Source organism: Ornithorhynchus anatinus, chromosome 10 (genome assembly GCF_004115215.2).
Source record: "Ornithorhynchus anatinus isolate Pmale09 chromosome 10, mOrnAna1.pri.v4, whole genome shotgun sequence".
NCBI lineage: Eukaryota > Metazoa > Chordata > Mammalia > Monotremata > Ornithorhynchidae > Ornithorhynchus > Ornithorhynchus anatinus.
This window is the reverse complement of record NC_041737.1, coordinates 57870433-57897961: the sequence shown is the minus strand read 5'-3', so window position 1 is coordinate 57897961 and position 27529 is coordinate 57870433. Positions and strand designations below refer to the sequence as shown.

Here is a 27529-nt window from a genome sequence, read left to right as displayed (position 1 = left end):
CAGATAGGGACCGGTGACGGGCTCACAGTCTAGACGGAGGAGACCGCAAAGCAAAACAGAACAAAACAAGACAATATCATCAAGAAATAGAATCAAGGAGATATACATCCCGTTAACAAAAATAAATAGGGTAATAAATAATATGGAGAGATGGACAGTGCTGAGAGGAGGGAGAGGAGCAGAGGGTGGGGAGGGGAGGGAATGACAGCCCCCCAAATCCCCCGCGGTCTTTAATTTGCTCAATCAAATTAAATTTGCAGCATTATGGCATTTGGGAAAATACGAATGAGGCTGAGAATTGGGAATTTCGTTAGCGATTAATGATCATTTCGGGCCGTTCAGACTGTGAGCCCGACATTGGGCAGGGATTGTCTCTGTTGCCCAATTGTACATGCCAAACGCTTAGTACAGTGCTCTCGCAGAGTAAGGGCTCCATAAATACTAGTCGAATGAATGAATAATGAACAGCTTCGAAACGCATGCGCAAAGGGGGGAAAGAACACGCTCTGCGCATAGCCAGTGAAACGGATGAAAAGCCGGGCCGTGAATACACGTGTAAAGGGGGGGGGCGGGAATTAGCGTGGGTTCTCGGTTGTTGCGCATCGCCCTGGAGGGAGGCCGGGCCTCCTTCTCGCGCCAGGCTCAGTGGGGCGAAGGAAGGATCGCGGGTGCGCAGGCGCAACGGCGGATCCCGTTTTGGCGGGCGGTGGCGTTGCGCAGAAGGCGCGGCGGCGGCTGCTTGCGGTCCGGCCTCGGCACTGAGCAACGGGGACGAGGTTAGGCGTGGGGCACCGCTCGCAGTCCCCGGGTAAGTGGAAGGCGTCCTCGCCGCTCCCCCAAGGCTCCGGACGGGCCGAACGGGCCCGTTATTGTGAAAATGAATGGACCGCGGAGGGGAGGGAGAGGCCGCGGGGCCGCCCACCAATGGGAGCCGAGGGGCGGGACCGCGCGCCTTGATGGACAGCCGCCTCCACCAAACGGGGCGAAGGGGGCGGGGCCCGGCGGGCGGCTTTGACTGACAGGTCGGCCGTCGGGGTTTCGATGAGGCGTCGATGAGGGCGTTCGTTAGGTCTTACAATGTGCCAAGCACTGTGCTCAGCGCTGGGGGAGAGCGCTAGAAGGTGATGAGCTTGTCCGCCAGCAGGCTGGCTCCCATTTTACAGATGGGGTCACCCGGAGGGGTTCGACCCCCCCCCCCCAAGCCTGGGAGGGTGGGGGGAGGCTGCTTCCATGGAGCCCGACGGAGGGGGCGGGGGAAAAGGCCTGACGGAACAGGGCCTCCTGGCCAATAGGGGAGGCCGCAGGAGGGAAAGCGCGCGGGCAGGGCCAATCAGCCGCGCTCGGGGGGGGGCGGGGCCGGACCCTGGAGGTGCCAGGACCCCTGGGGGACACAAGGGGGACGTTAATCATAATAATCAGCATTTGTTTGAGCGCTTACTATGTGCAGAGCACTGTTCTAAGCGCTGGGGAAGATACAAGGTGTTCAGGTTGTCCCACGTGGGGGCTCACGGTCTTGTCTGAGCAGCTCAGTGGAAAGAACCTGGGCTGGGAGTCAGAGGTCATGGGTTCGAATCCCGGCCCGCCCACTTGTCAGCTGTGTGACTGGGGGCAAGTCACTTCACTTCTCAGGGCCTCGGTGACCTCATCTGTAAATGGGGATTAACTGTGAACCCTCACGTGGAACATCCTGACGACCCAGTGTCGACCCCAGCGCGTAGAACAGTGCCTCTGCACGTAGTAAGCGCTTAACAAATACCAACATTATTTGGAAGCAGCGTGGCTCAGTGGAAAGAACCCGGGCTTGGGAGTCAGAGGTCATGGGTTCGAATCCAAGCCCCATCACTTGTCAGCTATGTGACTGTGGGCATGTCACTTCACTGGGCCTCAGTTTCCCTCATCTGTCAAATGGGGATTAAGACTGAGCCTCACGTGGGACCCACCTGATTGCCCTGTATCTACCCCACGCGCTTAGAACGGTGCTCTGCACCTAGTAAGTGCTTAACAATACCCTAACATCATTATTATTATTAATCCCCATTTTACAAATGAGGTCACTGGGGCCCAGAGAAGTGAAATGACTTTGCCCAAAATCACACAGCTGACAAGCGGCAGGGCCGGGATTAGAACCCATGGCCTCTGACTCCCAGCCCGGGCTTTTTCCACTGAGCAACGCTGCTTCTCCTAATAATAATAATGGTGGTATTTGTTCAAGTGCTTACTATGTGCAAAGCACTGTTCAAAGCGCTAGAGGGATACAGCTGATCAGGATGTCCCACGTGGGGCTCACAGTTTTCATCGCCATTTTCCAAATGAGAGAACTGAGGCCCAGAGAAGTGAAGTGACTTGCCCAAAGTCACACAGCTGGCAAGTGGCGGAGCCGGGATTAGAACCCATGGCCTCTGACTCCCAAGCCCGGGCTCTTTCCACTGAGCCACGCTGCTCCCTCCTGCACCCCATCATAATAATATAAACTAGAGTAATTTGCAAAGCTCTTCCTATAATAATAATGCTGGCAATCTGCTAAGCGCTACCATGTGCTAAGCGCCGGGGTAGATAGAAGGGCATCAGGTTGTCCCACCTGGGGCTCACAGTCTTCATCCCATTTACAGATGAGGCCACTGAGGCACAGAGGAAGTGACGTGCCCAAAGGTCACACGCCGACCAAGCGGCAGAGGCGGGATTAGAACCCACAACCTCCGGCCCCAAGCCGGCCTCTTTCACCTGTTCTAAGCGGGTGGACACGAGGTAATCAGGGTTGCCCCACGTGGATCCCACCGACTTAATCCCCACGGTCCAGATGTGGTAACCGAGGTACGGAGAGTTGAGTGGCTTGCCCACGGTCCCATGGCGGATGCGGGATTCGAACTCACGTCTTCAGACTCCCAAGCCCCGGCTCTTGCCGCAAAGCCACGCAGCTTCTCTTCCCCATCTTTTCTCTCTCATCTTCCTGCGGAAACCCCAGAGCCCTCCCTGGGAACCCCCGATCCTAATATAATAATAATAATAATGGCATTTGTGCTTACTGTGTGCAAAGCACTGTTCTAAGCGCTGGGGGGATACAAGGTGATCAGGTTGTCCCACATGGGTTCAATGTGACTCTATCCCCTGACTCCTGTTCCCGTGAGAAGCAGAATGGACTAGTGGAGAGAGCCGGGGCCTGGGAGTCAGAAGGACCTGGGTTCTAATCCCGGCCCTGCCACTTGTCGACAGTGCGACCTGGGGCAAGTCACTTCACTCCTCTGGGCCTCAGTTACCTCATCTGTTATAATTAATGGTATTTATTGAGCGCTTACTGTGCGCCAAGCACTGCATTAAGTGCTTGGGAGAGTACAACATAACATCAAGCACATTCCCTGCCCACCACGAGTTTACAGTCTAGAGGATGAGAAAATGGGGATTAATGCTGTGAGCTCCATGCGGGACGTGAGCTGTGTCCAACGTGATTAGCTTGTATCTCCCCCAGCGCTTAGGGCAGTGCTTGAAACATAGTAAGTGTCCAACAAATACCATTATTATTATTATTATTCTGCTCCCCTTCCCAGGGCACTGGGCCAGTGCACCGGGCTGATATGGAAGACCCTAGGCCTGGGGATCGGGGGCAGTGCCCTTCTGAATCCCCCCGTTTCTCTGCTCGGCATTTCAAGAGCGACCTGTGTCCTTGTTGGACTTCCCACTTCCCGGGGATGCCCAGAAACCTGGCCACCAGTGAGTGTGTGTTTAGGGGTATTTGGGGCACAGGCAGCCAGAAGATGGAACTCTCACCAGTCATTTGTAGTTACTGAGCACTTACTGTGTGCAGACCACTGTACTAAGCGCTTGGGAGAATAACTGAACCGATTTCCATCCTGTTCCGCTCCCCGGGGCACCGGACCCCAAGCTCTTGCCGTGCCCCAGGCCTGGGTAGTGGGAACAGTGCCCTTCTGGCTCCCCTCGCTACATAACAGAGTTGGAAGACAAGTTTCTTGCCCACAGAAGGCTTACAGTCAGTGTTGGGGCTGTCGGGCAGCTTTCCTTCCCTTCAGGAAGCCTTCCCAGCTTCAAGAGCTCAGAAGGGGAAACTCATTTTCTCATCCTTGTTAATCTCACAGGTGGTGGGACGAAAGCATTTGAGCCTCTACTTGAGTAAAAGAATCCCTGGAGAAGGAAGAGACAGTCCTTGCCATCCCAGGAGCCTCCAGTCCAATACCCAATCCGCATCCTTGAACCTCTCAGTCAGGCAGTCGTATTTACTGAGCACTTAACTGTGTGTAGAGCATTGCACTAAGCACCCTGGGAGAGTGCAATATAACAGATTCCTTGCCCAAAGCAAGCATACAGAGATTCCTCTCCGTTTCATGGCACGATGGAGAAGAGCCATCATATGGGGTAGGTCACATGACATTCTGTCTGTGGCAAGAAGGACTGTGGGAGATGGCAGTTAGTAAGAATAATAAATTGTGGGTATTTGTTAAGCCCTTACTACGTGCCAAGCACTGTTCTGAGCACTGGGGTGGCTATAAGCAAATCAGGTTTGACATAGTCCTCGTCTCACATGGGGCTCACAGTCTTAATCCCCATTTTACAGATGAGGTCCTTGAGGCACAGAGAAATTGAGGGGCTTGCCCGGGGCGAAGCCGGGATTAGAACCCAGGTCCTTCTGAACTCCTGTGCCCGTGTTCTATCCTCTAGGCCACGCTGCTTCCCTAGTTAGTTATTTGTGGTACTGTTAAGCACTAACCAGGTACCAAGTAGTTTAAGTGAGCACAAAACATTCTGGGTGTTGACCAATAACAAGGTGATAATGGATAATGGACAACCACAAGGCAGCCGTCAACAAGCCTAAAACTAGTGAATGCTTACTCCAGGCAAACAGGGTTTAAGGTACAAATCCTGGATCCTGGGCCCGACTAGGAGGTCAGATTAGAAATTAAGCCAAGTGAGGCTAGATCTGCTTTTAACATTCACCCGTTCAAACAAATGAAAAAAATGGTACTTGTTGAGCACTTACAATGGGCTAAGGGCTGGGGTTGATACAGGTTAATCAGGTTGGACACAGGCCCTGTCCCAAATGGGGCTCACACTCTTATCCCCATTTTACAGGTGAGGGACCTGAAGCACAGAGAAGCGAGGTGACTTGTCCAAGGTCACATAGCAGACATGCGGTGGAGCCGGGAGTAGAACCCAGGTCCTTCTGACTCCCAGGTCGGGCTCTCTTCAGGAAGCCATGCTGCTTCTCTTTTTTCAAGCAAACCAGCGAAAGATGGCCCATAATGGGGAAACTGAGGTAGGGGGTTGTCCGTTTTACCCCTAGACCCTCAGCACCCAAGAGCCTTGAGTACCCCAGGAGCCAAGCTTACAGTCTGGGGGGGTGAGACAGACATCAATACAAATAAATAAAATGACAGATAAGTATATAAGTGCTGTGGGGCTGGGAGAGGGGGAGAGCAAAGGGAGCAAGTCGGGGTGTTGCAGAAGGGACGGGGAGGTGAGGAAAAGTGGGGCTTAGTCTGGGAAGGCCTCTTGGAGGAGACGGGCCTTCAACAAGGCCTTGAAGAGGGGGGAGAGTAACTCTCCACCCAGGAGTTTGGGAGAGCCCCTAGGCGCTGACTGAAACACTCCCCAGTCGATCGATCAATCAGATATATTTATTGAGCCCTTACTGTGTGTAGAGCATTGTACTAAACGCTTGGGATACCACACTTTAACAGACCACACAGAGGCCGTTTTGCAGACCAAGTCATTCATTCAGTCATAGTTATTGATGAAGATGGTATTTGTTAAGCGCTTACTATGTGCTTGCACTGTTGTAGGCGCTGGGGTAGATACAAGGTCATCACGTTGTCCCACCTGGGGCTCACAGTCTTAATCCCCATTTTAGAGATGAGGTAACCGAGACACAGACAAATTAAGTGACTTGCCCAAAGTCACAGAGCAGACAAGGGGCGGACTCAGAATTAGAACCCACGTCCTCTGACTCCCAAGCCCAGGCTCCTTCCACTGTGCCGCGCTGCTTCTCATTGATTGAGTGCTCATTTATTGAGTGCTTACTGTGTGCAGAGCACTGTACTAAGCGCTTGGGGAAGTAGAATATAGCAAAGGCCACAGAAGGACTCCCGCCCCTGAGCTGGGTGGCCAAGAACGGCCGGAGCGTTGCCCACTCTGTCTCTGGCAGTGGTCACGGGGCAGCATAATTACAGCACGCAGTGCCCGATCTTAAGAGCAGGGAGGGCCCGGCTGGACACTCCCAGCCCCCAAATTTCTCCTAGGATCTGAAGGGGCAGGGAAAATGCCTTGGGGATTGAGAAACTGGCGGTCAGCAATTCCTCCTGGCCTGGAACCAGGGGACTGGACACAGTAATAATGTTGGTATTTGTTAAGCGCTTACTATGTGCAGAGCACTATTCTAAGCGCTGGGGTAGATACAGGGTAATCAGGTTGTCCCATGTGAGGCTCACAGTTAATCCCCATTTTACAGATGAGGGAACTGAGGCACAGAGAAGTGCAGTGACTCACCCACAGTCACACAGCTGACAAGTGGCAAGATCCGGGATTCGAAACCCATGACCTCCGACTCCCAAGCCGGGGCTCTTTCCACTGAGCCACGCTGCTTCTCTCTGAAGGAGGGGAGAGTGGTGGATTGGTGGCTACGAAGGAGGACGGAGTTCCAGGCTCAAAGGAGAAGGTGGGCGAGGGGTCGGTGGTGAGATCGAGGTGCAGGGGGTAGGTTGGTGGGCAAGGGGTGGGATGTGGAGGGAGAGAGCCGACCGAGAACCTTAAAGCTGATGGTAAAGGAGTTTATGTTTGGGGTGGAGGGGAATGGGCAACCATCGAAAGGTTTTTGAGGAGTGGGAAGACGTGGGGTTGAAGGTGTTTTGATTTTTTTCCCCCAGAAAAATGATCCGGGAGAGAGAAGATGAACTGGAGAGGGGAGATCAGACAGTCAGTGGTGTTTATTGAGCGCTTACTGGATGCAGAGCACTTGAGAGAGTACATTTTTCTGCAGTAGTCAAGGAGGGAAATCATTCAGTTGTATTTATTGAGCGCTTACTATGTGCAGAGCTTGGAAAGAACAATTCGGCAACGGATAGAGACCATCCCTGCCCAACAACGGGCTCACAGTCTAAAAGGGCGAGAGACAACAAAACAAGGCAAGTAGAAATGAGTGCTTGGATCAACGTTGTAGCGGTAATCAAAATAAGTAGCGAATTGTACGCTTTAGTCAAGAGACCCGAGAGCAACACTTGGTTATGAACAGATTCTGGAAGGGCCCGGTGGGTTCATTGGAGTCAGGTTGTTGGGAGTTAAGTTGAAGAGCACCTTGTGCAGAGCACTGTTCTAAGCGCTGGGGGAGATGCAGGCTAATCAGGTTGTCCCACGTGAGGCTCACAGTCTTCATCCCCATTTGACAGAGGCAGTAACAGAGGCACAGAGAAGTTGTGACTCGCCCACAGTCACACAGCTGACAAGTGGCAGAACCAGGATTCGAACCCATGACCTTTGACTCCCAAGCCTGTGCTCTTTCCACTGAGCCACGCTGCTTCTCTCACTTAGCTGTGTGACTTTGGGCAAGTCACTTAACTTCTCTGTGCCTCAGTTACCTCGTCTGTAAAATGGGGAATAAGACTGTGAGCCCCACATGGGACAATCTGATTACCTTGTATCTACCCCAGCACTTAGAACAGTGCTTGGCACGTAGTAAGCGCTTAACAAATACCATAATTTTAATAATAATAATTATAATGATTAACTCTGGCAGATGGAAAGGAGGAAGTGGGGGACCTAATAACTAAGCTCTTCTCTTCCCCCACTCCCTTCTTCGTGGCCCTGACTTGCTCCCTTCATTCATCCTCCCTCCTATTTCCACAGCACATATGTATGTGTCTTTTATTTATGTATATTAATGTCTGTCTCCCCATCTAGACCTTGAGCTCCTTGTGGGCAGGAAACGTGTCTGTTGTACTCCTTCCAAGTGGTTCGTACAGTGCATAGCACGCAGTAAGTGCTCAATAAATACACTTGAATGGATGAATTAATTAATAGCATTATGGAGAGCTTTATATGAGGTCTTTTGAGGTTCCCCTGCTCAGGCCCAGAGAGGCTGAACAGCTCTCCTAGAGCCACCAGCACCATCTAACAATAATAATAATAATTGTGGTATTGGTTAATGGCATACTTTGTGCCAGGCATTGTACTAAGCACTGGGGGTGGATACAAGCAAATCGGGTTGGACGCCGTCTCTATCCCCTGTCGGGCTCATAGTCTCAAACGCCATTTTACAGATGAGGGAACTGAGGCCCAGAGAAGTTAAGTGACCTGCCCAAGGTCACACAGCAGACAAGTGGTGGAGCCGAGATTAGAACCCAGGGCCTTCTGACTCCCAGGCCTGTGCCCTATCCACTGAGCGATGCTGCTTCCCAATTTGCTCCAGCATTCCCAACTTTGCAGTACAACTGAGTGCCGGGAGTGACTCCTTCCCAGGAAAATATCTCATGAACCCAAGGAGTTCCGGAAAGTGATTCCGGAAAAAAGTTCCTCCCCTTTGGGGGCGGATCCCCCAGGACCCAGGGAAGGGGGTGTTAATGGCCTCTTCTGCATTCAAGACCCTGTTTGCTAATGCTAAGGGGTGAATAGTTCTCAGGAAATTAGCACCTCCTTGGAAACTGGATTTTTCTTTTAACCCTCCTCTTTGCCCTGGATCACCTTGTTCACACTGGGTCTTGGGTGAGGAGGCCTGATTAAAATTAGATGGTGCCTAAAATAAATCAGGCTGGGTGTGATTGGCAGCCCAGGTGCCCACAGTGTGTGGACAACACCCGTCCCCCAAAGCCGTGCCCACTGTAGGGATCTAGTGATAATAATACTAGTATTTATTAAGCATTTACTTTGTGCCAGGCACTGTACTAAGCGCTGGGGTGGATACAAGCAAATCGGGTTGGACACAGTCCCTGTCCCAGGTGGGGCTCACAGTCTCAATTCCCATTTCACAGAGGAGGGAATTTTGGAAGGCCGGTAAAGGTGGGGTCAAGGGTCGGTGAATCCTGCAGGATGGGGAGGCCCAGCTGGGGTGAGAGGAACCATGTAGAGGTGTGAGGTCCCAATTTTAGTCAGCCCTAATTTATCGTATTTATTGAGCGCTTTATGCATGCAGATCACTGTACTGAGCATTTGGGATAGTGCAACAGACACTTCCCACAGTGAGCTTTCAGTCCAGAGGAGGAGACAGACATTAATATAAATAAATAAATGACAGATCTGGACATAAGTGCTGTGGGACTGGGGGGCAGGCATGAATAAAGGGTGACGCAGGAGGGTGTGGAAGAAAAGGAAGAGGGTTTAGTCAGGGAAGGCCTCTTGAAGGAGATGGGCCTTCAATAAGGCTTTGATGTTGCGGGGGAGAGTCGTTGTCTGCCAAATGTGAGGAGGGAGGGCCTTCCAGGTCAGAGGCGGGATGTGGACTAGAGGTCAGCGGCAAGGTCATGCATTCATTCAGTAGAATTTATCGAGCGCTTACTATGTGCAGGGCACTGTACTAAGCGCTTGGAATGGACAATTCGGCAACAGATAGAGACAATCCCTGCCCATCGACGGGCTTACAGTCTAATCGGGGGACACAGACGGACAAAAAGAAGACAACTTAATGGCAGTAAGTAGAATCATGGGGATGGACACCTCATTAACAAAACAAATGGGGCAATAAAAATCTATACAATGAGCACAGTGCTGAGGGGAGGGGAAGGGGGAGGAGCAGAGGAAAGGGGGGCTTAGCTGAGGGGAAGGGGGGGTGTCGGATAGGAAGCAGAGGAAAAAGGGGAAGAGGAGATGGAGGGGCAGTGAGCAGGTTGGCATTAGAGGAGCGAAGTGTGCCAGCTGGGTTGTAGTAGGAGAGCAGCGAGGTGAGGTAGAACAAGGTGAGGGAGAGCTTTAAAGCACTCCTTTGGGAAAGATGGCACGGCCTCCGACTGGTCATTGGAGTTCCCGAAGCTCAAGCCAGTGACACGGTGACCAGCGGGCGGCCCAGTGCCCCTTGACCTAGGGTTAGGTCGTGTTGGGGTGCCCCCAGCCGGGACCGGCGCCCTCGTTCATTGATCCAGTCGGGTTTGTTGAGCGCTTTCTGTGTGCAGAGCACCGTACTAAGTGCTTGGGAGAGTATAGTGCAGCAATAAACAGACACAGTCCCTGCTCACCACAAGCTTACAGTCTTGAAAAGCAGCGTAGCTCAGTGGAAAGAGGCTGGGCTTGGAAGTCAGAGGTCATGGGTTCAAATCCCGGCTCTGCCCCTTGTCAGTTGTGTGACTGTGGGCCAGTCACTTCACTTCTCGGTGCCTCTGTTACTTCATCTGTAAAATGGGGATTAAGACTGAGCCTCACGTGGGACAACCTGATGAGCCTGTATCTACCCCAGCGCTTAGAACAGTGCCCTGCACATAGTAAGCGCTTAACAAATACCAACATTATTATTGTTGTTATTTATCCCGGCACCGCCACTTGTCTGCTTTATGATCTCGGGCAAGTCACTTGACTTCTGGGCCTCAATTCCCTCATCTGTAAAATGGGGATTAAGATTGTGAGCCCCATGGCGGGCAGGGACTGTGTCCAACCTCATTTGCCTGTATTCTCCCAGCACTTAGTACAGTGCCTGGCGCATAGTAAACGCATAACAAATACCACATTTATTATTGTCATCAAGTGCCACGATTATTATTATCATCCCATCCAGCCGGCCCGACCTACCCCACCCCCACCCCTTGCCGGCCCTCCCTGCAGGGCCCGGGACGCCCGTAAGAGGCCATCGTGCTCCACAGCTCTCCACAGCCTGCCTGTGGAGCCCCCGGGCTCCAAACACACGAGCCCCGTGGTCCCGTAACTCACACTTAAATGTCAGCAGAGACAGCGGTGCGAGCCTGCAGGGGTCAATAACTCCTGCCGCCACTTGGCTTCCCGGGTCAGCCCCGCGAGAAACGGCCGGTGCTCACGGAGGTAATGGATGGCCGAGGAGCGGCCACCGGGGAGGCCCTCGCTCGGCACGGCGGGGATGGATTCCTCTCTGCTCGGATCGGATTGATCCAGATCGGGGCCGGAACGTATCTCACCCCCGGCCAGCGCACGGATGGGAGGTGGAAGCCGACGGGGAGCCCCGGAGTACTCAGCGCAGCCGGCTTCTCCGCCTGGCCTGCTTATAAGGCCTCCTTCGGCCGCGAAGCAGGGGCTGGAGATTTAGGAGACGGACGTCTCTCTGGCATTTGCTCATCTCCCTGGGTGGTTGTGGGTGTGTTTAAATTGGAGTCATTCCACCACACACACCCACCCACCCCTCTGGTTTCTGGTGGAAGGAGTCCAGAGACTCAGGAGACCTGGGTTTTCGTCTCGACTCTGCCACCAGCCTGCTGTGCGACCTTGAGCAAGTCACTTCACTGGATCTACTGTTAATAACGATAATGATATTAAGTGCTTACTAGGCATCAAGCCCTGTTTTAAGCACTCGGGGCAGATGCAAGCTAATCAGGTTCCTTCAGTCGTATCGTTGGACACAGTCCCTATCCCGCGTGGGGCTCACGGTCTCAGTCCCCGTTTTACAGATGGGGGAACCGAGGCACAGAGAAGTGAAGAGACCTAGCCACTTGGCCCGGTTGTGGTAAGAAGGAGAGGTAGGAGGGGGCAGGTTGATGGATTAGTTGGAAGGCGGTGGTGAGGAGTTTCTGTTTGATGCGGAGGTGGAAGGACAATCACTAAAGGTTGTTGGGCGAGTGGGGGAAACGTGGCTTGAACGTTTTGTGAGGTGTTTAGTGCATGGGAAGGGTCATGAGAGTTCTATGACCCTGGCCGAAACCAATTGGGGAGGGGTCGGACAACAGAGGAAAGGGTGGGAGACTCAGGACAACCAGGCCCCCCTCGCGGGTCCTGTCCCCCCACAACTTATCCCAGCCCTGGTGACCACAGCCGTTATTTATTTCTTTATGTTAACGTCTGTCTCCCCCTCTGGGCTGTGAGCTTATTGTAAACAGGGAACACGCTTACCAAGTCTGTTGTACTCTCACAAGCGCTTAGTACACTGCACTCACTAGGCGCTCGATAAATACGATTGACTATTGGAAGAACGGTTAGAGGGAGTCACGCAATTTCCTGGGGTTTGGCAGTCTGCGGCTGCCCTTTATCGCCCTGCAGTCCCTCCTGGAATAGTAATAATTCCTGTGGTACTGAGCGCTGGGGTGGATATGAGCAAATCAAGTCAGTCCCTGCCCTGTTGGGGTCTCCCAGTCTCAATCCCCATTTTCCAGATGAGGTCACTGAGGCCCAGAGAAGTGACTTTCCCAAGGTCACCCTGCAGACACATGGCAGAGTTAGGATCAAAACCCATGACCTTCTGATTCTCCGGGCCCAGGCTCTATCCTCAACACCATGCTGCTTAAAATAATAATAATGTATTTGTCTAACACTTACTATGTGCCAGGCACTGTTCTAAGCGCTGGGATGGATACCAGCAACTCCGGTTGGACACAGTCCCTGTAATAATAATTATGGTATTTGTTAAGTGCTTACTATGTGCTAAGCACTGTTGTGAGCGCTGGGGTGGATACAGGGTAATCAGGTTGTCCCACAAGGGGCTCACACTTTTAATCCCCATTTTACAGATGAGGTAACTGAGGCCCAGAGAAGTTGTGACTTGCCCAAGGTCACACAGCAGGCAGTTGGCAGAGGAGGGATTAGAACCCACGTCCTCTGACTCCCAAGCCCGGGCTCTTTCCACTGAGCCACGCTGCTTCCCTGTACCACATGGGGCTCACAGTCTCAACGCCCATTTTGCAGGTGAGGGAACCGAGGCCCAGAGAATTATAATAATAATAATGTTGGTATTTGTTAAGCGCTTACTATGTGCCAAGCGCTGTTCTAAGCGCTTGGGTAGGTAGAAGGTCATCAGATTGTCCCACATGGGGCTCACAGTCCCCATTTTACAGATGAGATAAATGAGGCCCAGGGCAGTGAAGTGACTTGCCCAAGGTCACACAGCAGACAAGTGGCAGCGGTGGAATTAGAACCCAAGCAGCGTGGCTCAGTGGAAGGAGACCGGGCTTGGGAGTCAGAGGTCATGGGTTCAAATCCAGGCTCCACCCTTTGTCAGCTGTGTGGCTTTGGGTAAGTCACTTCACTTCTGTGCCTCAGTGACCCCATCTGTAAAATGGGGAGGAAGACTGTGAGCCCCAGGTGGGACAACCTGATGACCTTGTATCCTCCCCGGCGCTTAGAACAGTGCTTGGCACATAGTAAGCGCTGCTTAACAAATAGCATCATTATGACGCCCAGGCCCGGGCTCTAAATGGGGAGCTTTGGAGGGTGGGGGCTGGGGCAGGGCCCGCGCCCTTCCCCTCACCTGCGCCCTCTGGTGGCGAGGCAGAAGCAGCGTGGCTCGGTGGAAAGAGCCCGGGCTTAGGAGTCAGAGGTCGTGGGTTCTAATCCCGGCTCCGCCACCTGTCAGCTATGTAACTGTGGGCAAGTCACTTGACTTCTCGGTGCCTCAGCGACCTCATCTGTAAATTGGGGATGAAGACTGCGAGCCCCACGTGGGACAACCTGATGACCCCGTATCTCCCCCAGCGCTTAGAACAGTGCTCGCCACATAGTAAGCGCTTAACAAATACCAACACGATTATTATTAGAAACTGCGGCTGGGGTGAGGGCCCAGCTGAGCTTCCAGTTTGGGGCGCCTACCCCGTGCGCGTTTAGGGCCCGGGGGGCCTGTGAGGGTTTCACTCTTCTCCCCCAGCCAAGTGTGCGGAGGGTCGTTCCTCCCCGCCCGCCCGCCTCTCTCGCTCCCTCCTTCCCCCTTTCCGGAGATTCATCGGTTGAACGACCTTGCCTTTCAGCGGGCTGGAATGTAGGCCCCGGCTGTGCCTGAACCCCAGAGGAGGCCCTCCCCGGGCCTCGCCGCCATCCGGCTCCGGCCGCCGCCGTTGATGCCTTTACCGGCCAGCTCCCCCGCGGGCCCTCGGAGAGGCCCCGGGAGGCGATGCGCTTGAAAGGTTTTCCCTCCGGCCGCTCGAGAGGCCGCCCGCCACGGCGATTTCCAACCGGGAGAAAGTTGCGCCCACGAGGCTCCCGCCCAAATCCCCGCCGTCATGGTGCCGGCATCCCACATGTCCGTCCGTCCCCCCATCGGCCTGGCCGGGTCCGGGCCCAAGGCCCCGAAAACCTGTCCCCTTCCCCCTCCCCGCCGGCTTTGTGTTTCATTTGACCCTGGTCCTCCGGGTCGGGCTGTCTCCGGGAGAGTTATGTCCCCGGCCCAGCTGTCTGTCTGAATGCATTTCTCATTTCTCCCCGCTGCTCCGAAGCAGATCTGTAACTTCAAGGTTAAGATAAGACACATTCCATCAGCAGCGTGTGGCGTCATCCCTGCCAGCCCCTGATCTGTGACTGGGGCGGAGATTTACGAGGCAGCCTCCTGTCGTTCTTTACGGCGGATTAGGGCCCGGGCTCCGACTCCTGGCGCGGGGCCCAATCTGATCCGTCAGCTGTTGCAAAACCTGTTTCCCAGGGGGGGCGGGGACCTCCCCCCCCCCCCCCCCCGCCCTGACGCCCTCCGGGATTCCTTTTCTAAAGGGCGTCCCCGAGGACCGGGGAGGGGGCTTCAGTAAGGAGAGATTGGGGGAGGGGGGGTGTCCCAGCCCCTGAAACAGTCCTCAGTGTTTGAGACGCCCCGTCCTCGCCTCTGATCCCTGCCCGAGGCCGGGTGGGAGAATACTCCTCGGAGGGCCTAAGGAGAAACGAGCCACAGAGAGGTCAAGCAGCTTGCCCACAGCCACTCAGCAAGCGGGCGTGAGAGCTGAATTGCAACGGGCTCGTGTCCCGCCCTCTCCCACCCTCTAGCTCCTAAACCCGAGCCGCCTCCTTCGGAGAAGCCAACGTGTTGTCCGTTCCCGCTGTTTCCACGTTTCTCTCTTGCCCAGGTTCCTCTCTAGTGCCCGTTCCAGTCTGGACGATGCCCTGTAAATGACTCCGGCCGCCCCTCGCCAGACTCTTATCCCCGGCGGTATCTCAGATCCCTGGTCGGAGCCGGGAGCCCCCACCCCATTCATCCCTCTGTGCTCCCTCGCCCCGTCTACCCACCTAAAGACTGCAGACCCAAACCGCCACCTCCCTGCCAGCCTCGGGACGGTCGCGGTCAGAGGAAGGACCCTTCCCGATGGCCATTCCGCGAAACCGTCTGGTCGTTGCCAGGGAGGTGACAGGCATGGTTGCTAGGGAGAGCCGATTGATGGAGCGGCTCTTCCGGGGACGGGAGCTGCAGTTGGGATCTGTTTTCCCGGCTCGTCCCTGCAACCCCCGCTCCGCAACCCAAGGGGGGCATTGCTCGGTGCCACCTGCCGTGGGCTTTGTCTCCCACGATTTCGGGGTTGGGGTGTGTGTTTGGGGGTGGGGGCGGTTCAACAGAGTGGCTTATTGGATAGCCCACAGGCCTGGGAGTCAGAAGGACCTGGGTTCTAATCCCAGTCCCACCACATGTCTGCTGGGTGACCTTGAGCAAGTCACTTCACTTCTCTGGGCCTCAGTTCCCTCACTTGTAAAATGGGGATTAAGACCAAGAGCCCCACGAGAGACAGGGACTGTTTCCAACCTGATTAAATCTACCCTAGTGCTGAGAACAGGGCTGTATAGTAAACGCTTAACAAGTACCATAATAATAATAATAATTACAGCTATTATTAAACAGTGTGTTAACTGCTTCCCGTCCCCTTGAGAGGAGTAAAGACATCTCACTGAGAAATGAATTTATCCCGCCCGTGCAGGCAAACCACCAGGGCTCTGCTAGCCCATGCGGGTGTGTGGCACATCTCCAAGAAGCCTTCCCTGATTTAAGCCCTCCTCTCCTCTTCTCCCACTCCCTTCTGCGCCGCTCTTTCTTTCTCCTTCATTTATCCTCACCTCCCATCCCTACCGCACACATATATGTATATATACATATATATATATATGTATGTGTAATTTATTTACTTATATTAGTGGCTGTCTCCCTCTCTAGACGATGAGCTCATAGTGGGCAGGAATGTGTCTGTTATATTGTATTTTCCGAAGCCATTCATTCAGTCATATTTATTGAGCGCTTATTGTGTGCAGGGTATAGACTGAGCCCATTGTTGGGCAGGGATTGCCTCTATCCGTTGTCGAATTGTACATTCCAAGCGCATAGTACAGTGCCCTGCACATAGTAAGCGCTCAATAAATAGGATTGAATGAATGAGGTGTACATCCCCTTGATTCTAGATTTATCTTGATGATGTCTTGTTTTTGTTTTCTTCTGTTTGGCTTTGCTGCCTCCCCTATTTAGACTGTGAGCCCGTCTTTGGGCAGGGAGGATCTCTATCTGTTGCCCAATTGGACATTCCAAGCGCTTAGTACAGAGCTCTGCGCATAGTAAGTGCTCAATAAATACAATTGAATGAAAGGATGGATGAACGGATTAAGCGCAGTGTTTTTGCACTCATTAAGTGCGCAGCAGCGTGGCTCAGTGGCAAGAGCCCACCTTGAGAGCCAGAGGTCATGGGTTCGAATCCCAACTCTGCCACTTGTCAGCTGTGTGACTGTGGGCAAGTCACTTCACTTCGCTGTGCCTCAGTTCCCTCATCTGTCAAATGGGGATCAACTGTGAGCCTCACGTGGGACAACCTGATAACCCTGTATCTCCCCCTGCGCTTAGAACAGTGTTAGGCACATAGTATACGCTTAACAAATACCAACATTATTATTATTTTCTGTGCCTCAGTTCCCTCATCTGTAAAATGGGGATGAAGACTGTGAGCCCCACATGGGACAACCTGATCACCATGTAATCCCCCCCCCAGCGCTTAGAACAGTGCTCTGCCCATAGGAAGCACTTAAGTACCAACATTATTATTATTATTCTCTGTGCCTCAGTTCCCTCATCTGTAAAATGGGGTTGAAGACTGTGAGCCCCTCGTGGGACAACCTGATCACCTTGTATCCCCCCTCCGCGCTTAGAACAGTGCTTGGCACATAATAAGTGCTTAATAAATGCCATCATTATTATTATTGAATGGGGGGGGGTTGTCCCCGTCCCTCCCGCGGACGTGCATGCGCCCGCCAGGCCTGGAGCGGGCGCGGGCGCTCTGCCGACAGAGGGCGCCCCCGAGCTTTGGGGAGGAGGGGGCCGCCAACTTTTCCCGCCGCCCGCGCGTGCCGCCTGTTGCCGTGGCGACCGGCGGCGCGAGGGCAGCTGCGCAGTGGCCCCGCAGCGAGTGGGGGTGGGGCCGGGGGACCCCCGTCAGGGAGGCGGCCTGCCCCCGACCCCCGCCGCCCCCACGGCCCTTAATCCCCCCCATCCCCCTTGGGGACCCGTCGGCCCCCCGCCCGGTGCCGTGGGGAGGGGTGGCCCAGCGTCTCCCACAGGCCCCGGGCCCCACAATGGCATCGGGCTGTGAGGGGGCCATTCCCGGGACTGAAGGATCATGGGAGCTTTCCCGTCCTTGACATCCCTGCAGCACACACCCGCACAAATACACACGTGGACACGGGCGACCCTGCCCCGGAGCACGGGCCGCCCTGCTTAACTCGATTTCCATTTGTGCTTCCTCCCAGCCCATGAATGGCCTCTGTGTCTGGCTATAGGGTGTCCTCCTCTTCCCCGCCTCCCCAGCCCCCGCTGGCTCCGTCTGGAGAAAGGCAGTGGCCTCGTCAGTCGTTCCCCTCCACCCCCCCCTACACACACCCCGGGCTTGTTTGAGTTGGCCGGGCCCCTGGAACGCCGTGCCGAGCAAACAGGCCTGACCCTGTTTTGGGGCGCCCTCATGCAGTGGAAACACCTCCCCCCGAACCCCCTGGGGACCCTTCCTCTTGCCACGATTACTGGCTTAAAGGAGACCCAGTGTGTGTGAGATGTCAGCTTGGTCTCCGTAGCTTGATGGATGCCCCGGACGGATTCAGAGGCCCACTGCTCGGGCGGCAAGCGAGCCCCCAGCCGCCGAGCCCTTGCGAGGAGCGTACAGCGGTCTGGTCTTCCGCCCCCCCCCCAGGCTCAGAGGCCCGAAGGGTGGGAGGAAGGAGGGGAGGAGGAAGCAGCCTCCAGACCTTGAATGGGGAGCTGAGCCTGCGCTGGCCTCATGGTAAACAGGCCCTTTGTGGCCAGGGACTCATCCATCCGGTACTTCAAGGCATCCAGGAAGGCAACAGGTTGCCCGGCATCCTTCCTTAGGAAAGGAAAGGGGGCCCATGGTGCTTCTGGGTGACAGCTCAACCCACCTCTTGTCGTGGGGTCTGGGGTGTCCGAGCGCAGGGGTGGATTCGGCCTCAGGGGCTCCCAGAACGAGCACCCCCCCACACGCCCCATCCCCAATCGGGTGGAATCGGTGCCCGGGTACCCGGCCGGGCTCCCTCCCATTCTAGACTGGGCACTCCTCTGGACTGTAATATATTAATAATGGTATTTGTCAAGCGCTTACTGTGTTCCAAGCACTGTTCTAAACATTGGAGTAGATACAGGGTAGTTGGGTTGGGCATCGTCCCCGACCCGTAAAGGGCCCACACTCTTAATCCCCGTTTTACAGTTGAGGTAACTGACGTCCAGTGAAGTGACTTGCCCGAGGTGGCAGAGCAGACACGTGTCGGAGCCGGGATTAGAACCCATGAGCTTCTGACTCCCAGGCCCGGGCTCTATCCCCTAAGCCACTCTGCTTCATTGTGGGCAGGGAACGTGTCCGTTACATTGTACTCTCCCAAGCACTTAGTCCAGGGGTGTGCGTGCAGTAAACGTCCAATAAATAAGATGGACTGACCTTCTCTCCGGGGTCCCCGGGCCCTGGGAAGCATCCGGGGACATTGCCTGGGTGTCAGGGCAGGGAGGGAGGTCGGGGGCCGGGCGCTAACGGCCCAACTCCTCCCGCCAGCAGGAACCGGGGGACCGTGGCCCTGCAGGAGCGACGAGGTGCGCTATGGGCAAAAAAGCCAAGCGGACAGCCGATAGCTCATCTTCGGAGGACGAGGAGGAGTACGTCGTGGAGAAGGTGCTGGACCGGCGGGTGGTCAAGGGCCAAGTCGAGTATCTCCTCAAGTGGAAGGGCTTCTCAGAGTAAGTGTCCTGCAGCTTCCCTGCCACTGGGGGTGGGGTGGCCTGGGGCAAAGGAAGGCCCCGGTGAGGGGTTGAGCGGCCAGAGAAAGTGATTTGGTGGGGCCGGGGGCGGGACGCCCAAGGCCGGACCCGTGAGTGGGTATAAGGCTGGACCGGCGGCGTTTCTGATTTGGGTGCCCCAGGCCCTCCGGCCTAGCCCCGGCATCCCGCTCCCCGAGGGAGCGATGTTGCCATGCCAACTGCTCTGCCAGCCCCATCCCGGGCACAGAAGGGGCTGGAGGGAACGACCAGGCTCCTCCTCCACTCTTTACCACACCGCTGAGCTCGGAACACGTCCCCCTCCCCTCTCTCCCAGCACCCAGAACCCCCCCTTCCCAACCTTCCCTCGGCTGCCAGTAGCAACCCATTCGCCCGTCTCTTGGCCGCGTCTGACCCGTCTCACGGCTGCATCTGACCCCTAGGGGTTCAGGGGTCGACGTGGCAGCAAGAAGGAATTCGGCTAGGCACAAAGAAGAACTTCCAAAAGACCCTGGGCAGTCAGCCCGAGGGAGGGTGTTTTGTGGGGGAGGGCGGGGGGAGCCTCTCGTTGGGCCCAGCCTGCCGGGAGAGCCTCCATGTCACCGGCAGGAGGCAGGGGCTTGGACCCGGTGACCTCCGGAGGTCCCTCCTCGGCCGGCCTGCACTCCGTCTCACCCGCTCCCCCTCTCCCTCCCCCCCCCGCACCCGGCCCCAGGGAGCACAACACCTGGGAGCCCGAGAAGAACCTGGACTGCCCCGAGCTCATCTCGGAGTTCATGAAAAAGTACAAGAAGATGAAGGAGGGCGAGAACAACCGGCCGCGCGAGAAGTCGGAGAGCACCAAGCGGAAGTCCAGCTTCTCCAGCAGCGCCGAGGAGATCAAATCGAAAAAGAAGAGAGAGGTGAGCCCGGGTCCGTGCCCCCTTGTCCCCCAGGCCTCCCCGCTCCCGCCGCCGCGTGCCAGGCCGGCGGGGAGACGAACAAAGAGCGCTGACGCTCGCTCACGCGCGCGCTCGCTCGCGTGCTGGACTGCTCCGCAGAGCCCCCTGGCGCCCGGGAGAGCGAGGCCGTGAGCTGGACTGCCACCCGGACCCCCGCCTCATCCGATGGAGCGGCTTGGGTTCTAATCCCGCCCCCGCCACCTGTCTCCTGCGTGACCTTGAGCAAGCCACTTCACTTCTCTGGGCCTCAGTGCCCTCACCTGTAAACTGGGGGTCGAGGTGGTGAGCCCCACGTGGGACAACCCGATTACCTTGGATCTACCCCAGCGCTTAGAACAGTGCCTGGCACGTCGTAAGCGCTCAACAAATGCCAGGATTTAAGTGGTGTTTATGGTGCCTCGGGAAAGAGTACGCAGGTAGGAATTAGGGCCCGAGTCCCCTCACCCGCCCCTGCCCGGCCCCTCTCCGGGTGGCAACCGGGCCCAGAGTCGGACCCTGACTTCTACGTCTCTGAGAGGATGAGCTGGAAGGGAGTGGTGCGCGACTCCCCCGCCTTTGGCGGGACAAATGACAGTCACTCCGGGGTCGGGGGCCGGCCAGCGGGCCCCACGATCCTGGTGGGTTTGCGGGGCCCGATCTGGGCGCGGGAGTCAGGCGGCACAGGCAGGGTGGGTGGCCGCTCCGAGCAGCCCTTGCAGGGGCCTCTTCAGTCATCGCTTACACTGGCCGCCCCCGACCGGCTCCTCTCCGTCTGGAATGGACCCGTTTGACCGGGGGGCCCCGCCTGAAGGCCTTCTCAGAGGAATCCCTCCCAGCTCTCCCAGCAGGGCTTAGGGGGTGTGGGATGGGGGACTCCGGCTCGCCGGAGGTCAAGTACCATCGCCCCCCTCAAGTCCCCGCGGACCGGTCCCGAGGCCCCGGCTGGGCCGCAGGCCACTCGGCAGTGGCGGCGGAGGTCACGGGGGTGAGAGGAGGCTGGCAGTGGCCTGCCTGGGCGTGCAAGAGGGATTTCAGGGTCGCCCCGTAACCGAACCTGCGGAAGGCACCTTCCCGAGGCCTTGGGCCTGACTCAAGGTTGCCGCGGGGGTGATGGTTTTAGCATTTCCCTCCTCTCGCCTCTTCCCCTCCTTCCTCCCTCCCCCGCTCTAACCACGGGGACCATTTTTCTTCCCCCACCTCCCCCCTTCCCACTCTCTCCCCCGATGTGGCAAACCAATTTGGAGACGCCTGGTCTGATTTACGGCGCGGCCCGCACGCCAACCATCCAGCTGTGAGCAGCTGTGTGCACATCTGGGAAACTCCTCCCCTCCTCCCCCCGCGCCCTCCTCCCTTCCCCTGCTCCCCCCGAGGGGAACGCTGCAATGAGAGCTGGCAGTGTGCCGTGGCCCGTTGCCGGGGTTTCCATCTGGAGGGGGGAACGGTGCGGGGTCCTGGCCGGGCCTCCCGGACCCTCGCAGTCGGGAGGGAGAGGGATGGAAGCCGGAAGGAAGGGTTTCAGGGTGGGCCTCTTGCTCTGGAGTCCTCACCCGCCCACCCCCACGCCCCGTTCTTCCTACGTCCCGTCGGTCCCGGTCCAGGGTGCAGGTTTGTCCACAACCGGTCGGTGGAATCATCCCATTTTTCCTCCCCCCGCCAAACCGCAACCTTTAGAGCTCAATCCCCCATTTTGTCCCTCGGTTGCCTGAGTCGGGGGACCCCTCCGTGTAGCCCAGGAGCCCAACCCATAGCCCTCATGCCACAGGGGTAGCCTTGCCACCCAGACCCCCTGGCAGAAAGGGCCCCGGCTGACGAAAGCCCCAGGGAGGGCAGCGAGAGTGATTGACTGACCAGCTGGGAGGCTTTTCCCCTCAGGCAGAGCAGAGCTAGGACCTTTGCCTTCTCTCTTTAGAATGCGTCCAGCACCCCCAGGGCCCAGCCGGGCATCCCCGGAGGCCACCCCGGCCCTCCAGATCCTCCGGGTGGCCCTCGCTGTTGCCCCAGGTCACCAGAGCCCCCAGAAGCTCCTGGGCTTCCTTGCTTTCTGTCTGAGGATGCCCGAAGCCTGACTTCTTTTCAGCCCAGACTAATTTCCGTTGGGTGATAGGGGCTGGGCCGTTGCATTGGATGCCTTTTCCTGACTTGTCCCTCACCCCCCACTGCATCAGCCGATCGTATTTATTGAGTGCTTACTACGTGCAGAGCACTGTACTGAGCGCTTGGGAGAGTACAGCGGAACAATATAACAGACATTCCCTGCCCACAACGAGCTTACAGTCTAGAGTGGGAGAGAGAGACATTATTATAAATTGTGTCCCCCAGAGCAATGACATCGCCCGAGGCTTTGAGAGAGGCCTGGAGCCAGAGAAGATCATCGGGGCCACGGATTCCTGCGGCGACTTGATGTTCCTCATGAAATGGTGAGGGGCAGGGAGGAGTGGGGGAGGGGGCAGGCGGAGGGCAACACGGTGATTCCTCCCCGTCTTTGTTCACGCGGGGATTGAGTCAGGTTACTGCCGGGTTGGCGGGCTTGCGGTGGACGCGTCAACCGTGACGGGAAAGCGAGGTGGGAGAGGAGGGCGTGGGAAGGATACGGGGGGATTCGGTTTCGGCTACGACGACGAGCCTGAGGCGCCGGAGGGACATCCGTGCGGGGGTGTCTTGGAGCCAGGAGGAGATGCGAGATTGCAGGGAAGGAGAGAGGTCAGGGCCAGAGAGGTAGATTTGGGAGTCGTCCACAAAGGTGGTAGTTGAAACTGGGGGCAGATGAGCTCACCCGGGGCGTGAACGGAGTAGGACAGCGACCAGGACCTTTAGTAAAACAGGCTGCCCTCATCACCACCAACCCCCCCCCCCCCCCACACACCGCACACATACCCCCACCTCCTTTCCTGCCACCCGGTAGCCACCACTCACTGTCACTCCTCCAGGGCGAGTAGTGGCTGGAGGTCAGGGGCAGACTGGCTGGGATGTTGGATGCCATCCCTTCTGCTCCATTCCAACTCTCGGGTTCCCTCCCGGTTAGGCTTTTAAACCCCAGCCCGGTGAGGGTGATCCTCGGGGGCCACACGGCCCCTACCCCCTGCAGGGGTCCCCGCTCCCCCCAGAGCCGGGGCCGCTTAGAGTCCCCGTGGTCAGTGGGTCCAGGGCTGCTCCCCCCATCAAGGCTTCCAAGGCGGGCCAGTCCTCCCCTTTCTGGCCTCCTGGGAGGGAAGCGGCTACCGGGTTGGGAGGTCGGGCAGGCGCGGCTCCCCCATCTCTCCCCCCTCAACCTCCACCCACGGGCATCTGTCTCCCCCCGCCCTCCCCAGGAAAGACACAGACGAGGCAGACCTAGTCCTGGCCAAGGAAGCCAACGTGAAATGCCCCCAGATCGTGATCGCGTTCTACGAGGAGAGACTGACATGGCACGCCTACCCTGAGGATGCAGAAAACAAAGAGAAAGAAGCGGCGAAGAGCTAAAGCTGCCCCTTCTGCCGCTCCTTTCTGTACATACCACCTCCGCCCCGCCCCGCCCCGTCGTCCCCGCCACCTCCATGAGAAATGTGCTTATTACTGTGCTCCCCGGGAGAGACGTCGCTGTCGGCTCTTCCGTCGCATAACTAATGATCCCCTTTTCCCCCCCGTTTGTGTTAGGCGCCCCCTCTAGCAGTGCCCAGACATTTCCATTCTGTGTGTTGTAGCCCCCACCGGACCCCCCCATCCACCCCCGTCCAGGTCCCGGTCATAAATTTTAGCACGGCGCTCCTCCGGACCTCTCTCGCTTTTCGAGCCGGCCGGATTTTAGAATTTGGGGATCCTGGGGCGGGGTGGGGACGGGACCAGGAGCCGGCAAACGGCCGGTCCCGGGGCCGTTTCCAAAACTGACCGTCTGCTGCCCGGGGGGGTCCCCGACCTCCCTCTCAACCCCCCCGGGCCAAACACCAGCTCCTATGGGCGTCCTGTCCTGCAGGCCGGGGGTGGGGGGCGGGAGGGTGGGGGAGGCAGACCCAAGAACCTCCCCCCCACCCCCGTGATCTCCCCACCCCAGGGGGCTTGCTGGGGAACGGCAACCCTTTTGTATGATCATAGTATATATATGTATTATTCCCCCACCCCACCCATCTTATCTGGACTGTGTATTTATGTAGGTGCGAGCGACCGCCTGGGGTCTGAGCCGACCCGCCGGGCACCCTCTCCATCTCTGCCACCTCCCGGCCCCCTCCCTCCACCCCCAACAACTGTCCGGTCACCAAAGAGGCGTCCCGCCCGCCCCGTCCCGCTCCTCTCCTGCCACCGCAGGTACGTCCTGAGCCGGCGGGCGACCCCTCCCTTTCCTCTGCCTGACCGGGGTGGGCAGCCCGGGGCCCTGAGGAGGGTCACCCCCCGGCCCCTGGCATCACCTCAGGCCCCGAGGGACTGGCAGCCGGGCCGGTCCCTTGGACGTAGTTTCCGCCCCCTCGAGGTGCCTCTGCCTTCCTTTCTTCCTTGCCCCGATGTCTCCAGGTTCGGCAACTCGCTCCGCAAGGGCTCCCGCCCCAACTTCGTGTCTACGGGTGGCCGGCTGTCCGAAGGGGAGAGGGGGGCTCTGGCCCTGGCCGTGGACGCAGCAACCCCCGACCCCCAGCCCCCGGGTTGGCAGTGGCTTGACCCCATCCCCAGCCCGGTGAGGGGTCCGAGGGACCCCCCACCTGCGGACGGGAACTGGGGGGGTCACGTGGCGTGGGGTCATCCTGCCTCCCGCTGACGCCTGCCCTGGACCCTGCCACGGGCCAGAATCGGGCAGGGGCCGGGTGCAGCCCCGACCCCTCCCCGAGGAGCCGGTGCCCACCCCGTGCCGGCCACATCCCGAGGCTTGGGTTGTTGGTCCAGGCTTCCACTCTGTCCCAACAGGGTCGGTTGGCGGCTGGTCAGACGGGCCCCTCTGGCCCCCCACCTTCCCAGCCAAAGTCCGTTTCTGCTGGGGCCACTGTCTGTGTCTGGGCCTCAGAGCAGGTCTCAAACCACCCCACATTCCCCACCTCAGCACCCCCCACCCGCACCGTCCCTCTGACACAGGGGTCTTCCGGACCCCTCGCCGCTCGAGGGACAGGGACCATGTCTAACTCCCACCTGTGTATTCTTTCCCAGTGCTTAGTACAGTGTTCTGCACAAAATGCGTAGTACCGCAATTACTACTACGCAGTGATGGGGGGGGTGGCCCTTTGCCACCTCCCCTGCCCCTGGCCAGGGGTGGTCCCAGCAGCTCAGACCTTGGGTTGGGGCCCCCTGGGGGGGGTGAAATCAGGCGGCGACCCCGCCTGGAAATGACAACACTCAGATCCTTCCTTTCCGTTTGGTTTCCAAGGGCAGATCTGGGGAAGGGGTTGCCCTCGCTGGGGCTAGGAGGGGAGGCAGGGGTGGACCCCTGGGCCGTGGAGAGATGAGTAGGTGGGAGACCGAAAGCTACGCCGGAGCGGTCCCCTAGCCCGCACGGGGTGCCTGCCTCCCCTCTCCCTCCGCTCTTCCCCTCCCCGATCTTTCGGCCCAAGCGAGGATACCGTGGGCGGCGCCGTCCCTTGGCCTCCCAGTGGGCAGAGGCCGAGGGTCCGGTGGAGAACCTTCTCAGACAGGCAGGCCCTCCCTGCCCCCACTATGGGAGAGGAGAGTGGAGTTCCACGTGGGGGTCGTCCGACACAGCCCCCTGCCTCCGTCTTGCCTCCTCCGCTCGGGCAGAATCCCTCGGGCCTCAATCTACCTCATCCCCCCACTTCCCTCTGGCCCCTCTCTTGCTCGGCGGTGGCAGCGGGGGTCTTGGCGCAGCACCCTCTGCCCGTTGGCTCGCGGTGGCCCTTCCCCCGACCCCAGGAGGAAGAGGAGGAGTTAATGGGGGATGGTGGAGGTGGGGCTGGGGCCTATCACGAGAGGTGCCCTGCTGCAAGGAACGAGCCATTAATTAAAGATAATTTCAAAGTCAACTGATTGTGATCATTAATGTCACAATAGATCAAAACCTAATTATCCCAGGCTAGGTGGGAACCTTCAGTATTAATCGGAAAATCTAATAGGAAACTATTATGGCGAAATTAGGCTAAATTGAATCCAATGAACTTTTCTCCCTCTTGTCATCATCCAGGTTGGGTCTGGGGCGGGGGGCCGGCCTGCCCGGTTCTAGTTTTTGAGAGCCGAGCTGAGGTCGCTCCCTGGACGCCCCCCCGCCCCCCATCGCCGGCAAGGGGCTCCGCTTGGGTTGGTGGGGTTTGCTGGAGGGCCCAAGCCCAATGCTGCAGAGGCCCTGGAGGCGGATGAGGGTGGGGGCAGCGCCCTTCTCCCCACCCCCTGAACCGACTCCAGGGAGGGCAGCGGCCCCAGGAGAGAGGAAAGACTCCAGAGGGCCATGTCTCGGCGCCATGCGCCCTCCTGCCTCAGTTTCCCCATCTTTCAAATGGGGTTCGTTAATGCCAAACTACCTCGCCGGACGCGGCGGGTCCCCACCCTTCCCATCCGTGTCCGGGGAGCGTGCGGCCCCACCTTCCCCTCCAAGCTGCTATTTCGGACTTGTGACAGTGTTTTCTGAGAGCCGTCGGGTTCGGAGGGAAACCTCTCCTCGCCCGAGGTCGCTGCCTGCCCGTCCTCCCCTCCCCCGAGGACGTGGGGGTCAGGCCAGTCGGGCAGTGGAAAATCCCCCCTGGAAACCCGGAGTTCCCCTTTGGTCCTGAGGTCCTGATCCCCCTCCAGCGAAGGCTGCTAGAGGACACGTTGGTTAATCTCTCCCTCCCGCCTCTCCCACCCCTGGGAGACTTCCCAGACCACAAGGACACATTCGCACCCACCTGTTGCCTCGAACCCAGGGCCCCCTCCAGACACACACCTTGCCCTGGGCCTCCGGACTCAGATTCTGGGGTCTCTGCAGCCTTGTGTCCGCTGGCCCTGGACGACCCAGACTCCGTTTTTGTCACGCCCGCCAGATGGCCGGATTCCTTCCGGAGCCCGGCGAGGGCCCAGCCGCATCCCCACCCCCTGAAAGGACGGACGGACGACGGTGCTCTCCCCGGTCTGCCCTCGGAGGGGCCCGAATGCCGGGTCTGACCGACCAACGGGAGGCCGGACTCGCACGAACTTGGTGGGGAGGGCGGAGATGTCTCTCTGCATCTCTGGGTCCCTTCCAGCCTCGATTTGGTTTCCCCCTGTGTCCCCTCCCCCTCAAGCGGGAAAGCGCCCCATCGTGTCGTCTCACCCCCCACCCTTTTTAACGTAAATGTTGAAGAGTAGAGTCATCTCTGTGTTTCCATGCTGACATATCCCCCCCCCCCAACCCCTCTACCTTTTCATATTCTTGTATTTGGATCTAATAAATGGTTGCTTTTCGAGCTCCGGAGTCTGCGTCTTGGTGTGAAGGGGGCCGAGCTGCGATCTCTAGCCTCTCCCTTCCCCCAGGAGCCGAGATCACAGGTTGGCGTTGGGGGAGGTGGTTCAATCAATCAGTCAATAGGTGGTGGTTATTGAGCGCTTATGGTATGCAGAGCACTGTACTAAGTACTTGGGAGTTGGCAGGCACATTCCCTGCCTACAACGAGTTTACAGT

The 27529-nt window shown here is 57.6% G+C and overlaps 1 protein-coding gene across 5 annotated transcripts; it reads left to right on the top strand.

Moving 5' to 3' along the window:
* The first annotated feature begins 700 nt into the window (after positions 1-700).
* Positions 701-27314, top strand: CBX5 (chromobox 5). Of its 5 annotated transcripts, none has more exons than XM_039913272.1 (6): positions 701-808; positions 18870-19051; positions 19785-19971; positions 22309-22406; positions 23298-23474; positions 24117-27314. In XM_039913272.1, exons 2-5 carry the CDS (start codon positions 18915-18917, stop codon positions 23446-23448), a joined length of 573 nt encoding a protein of 190 aa, XP_039769206.1. In that variant the 5' UTR covers positions 701-808; positions 18870-18914; the 3' UTR covers positions 23449-23474; positions 24117-27314. The 5 variants fall into 5 exon arrangements, with proteins under 5 accessions (XP_039769206.1, XP_028929594.1, XP_028929596.1 ...); XM_029073763.2 differs by having other exon boundaries at positions 702-808; positions 18873-19051; XM_029073762.2 differs by lacking the exon at positions 701-808 and adding an exon at positions 2659-2745.
* Positions 27315-27529: the final 215 nt, after the last annotated feature.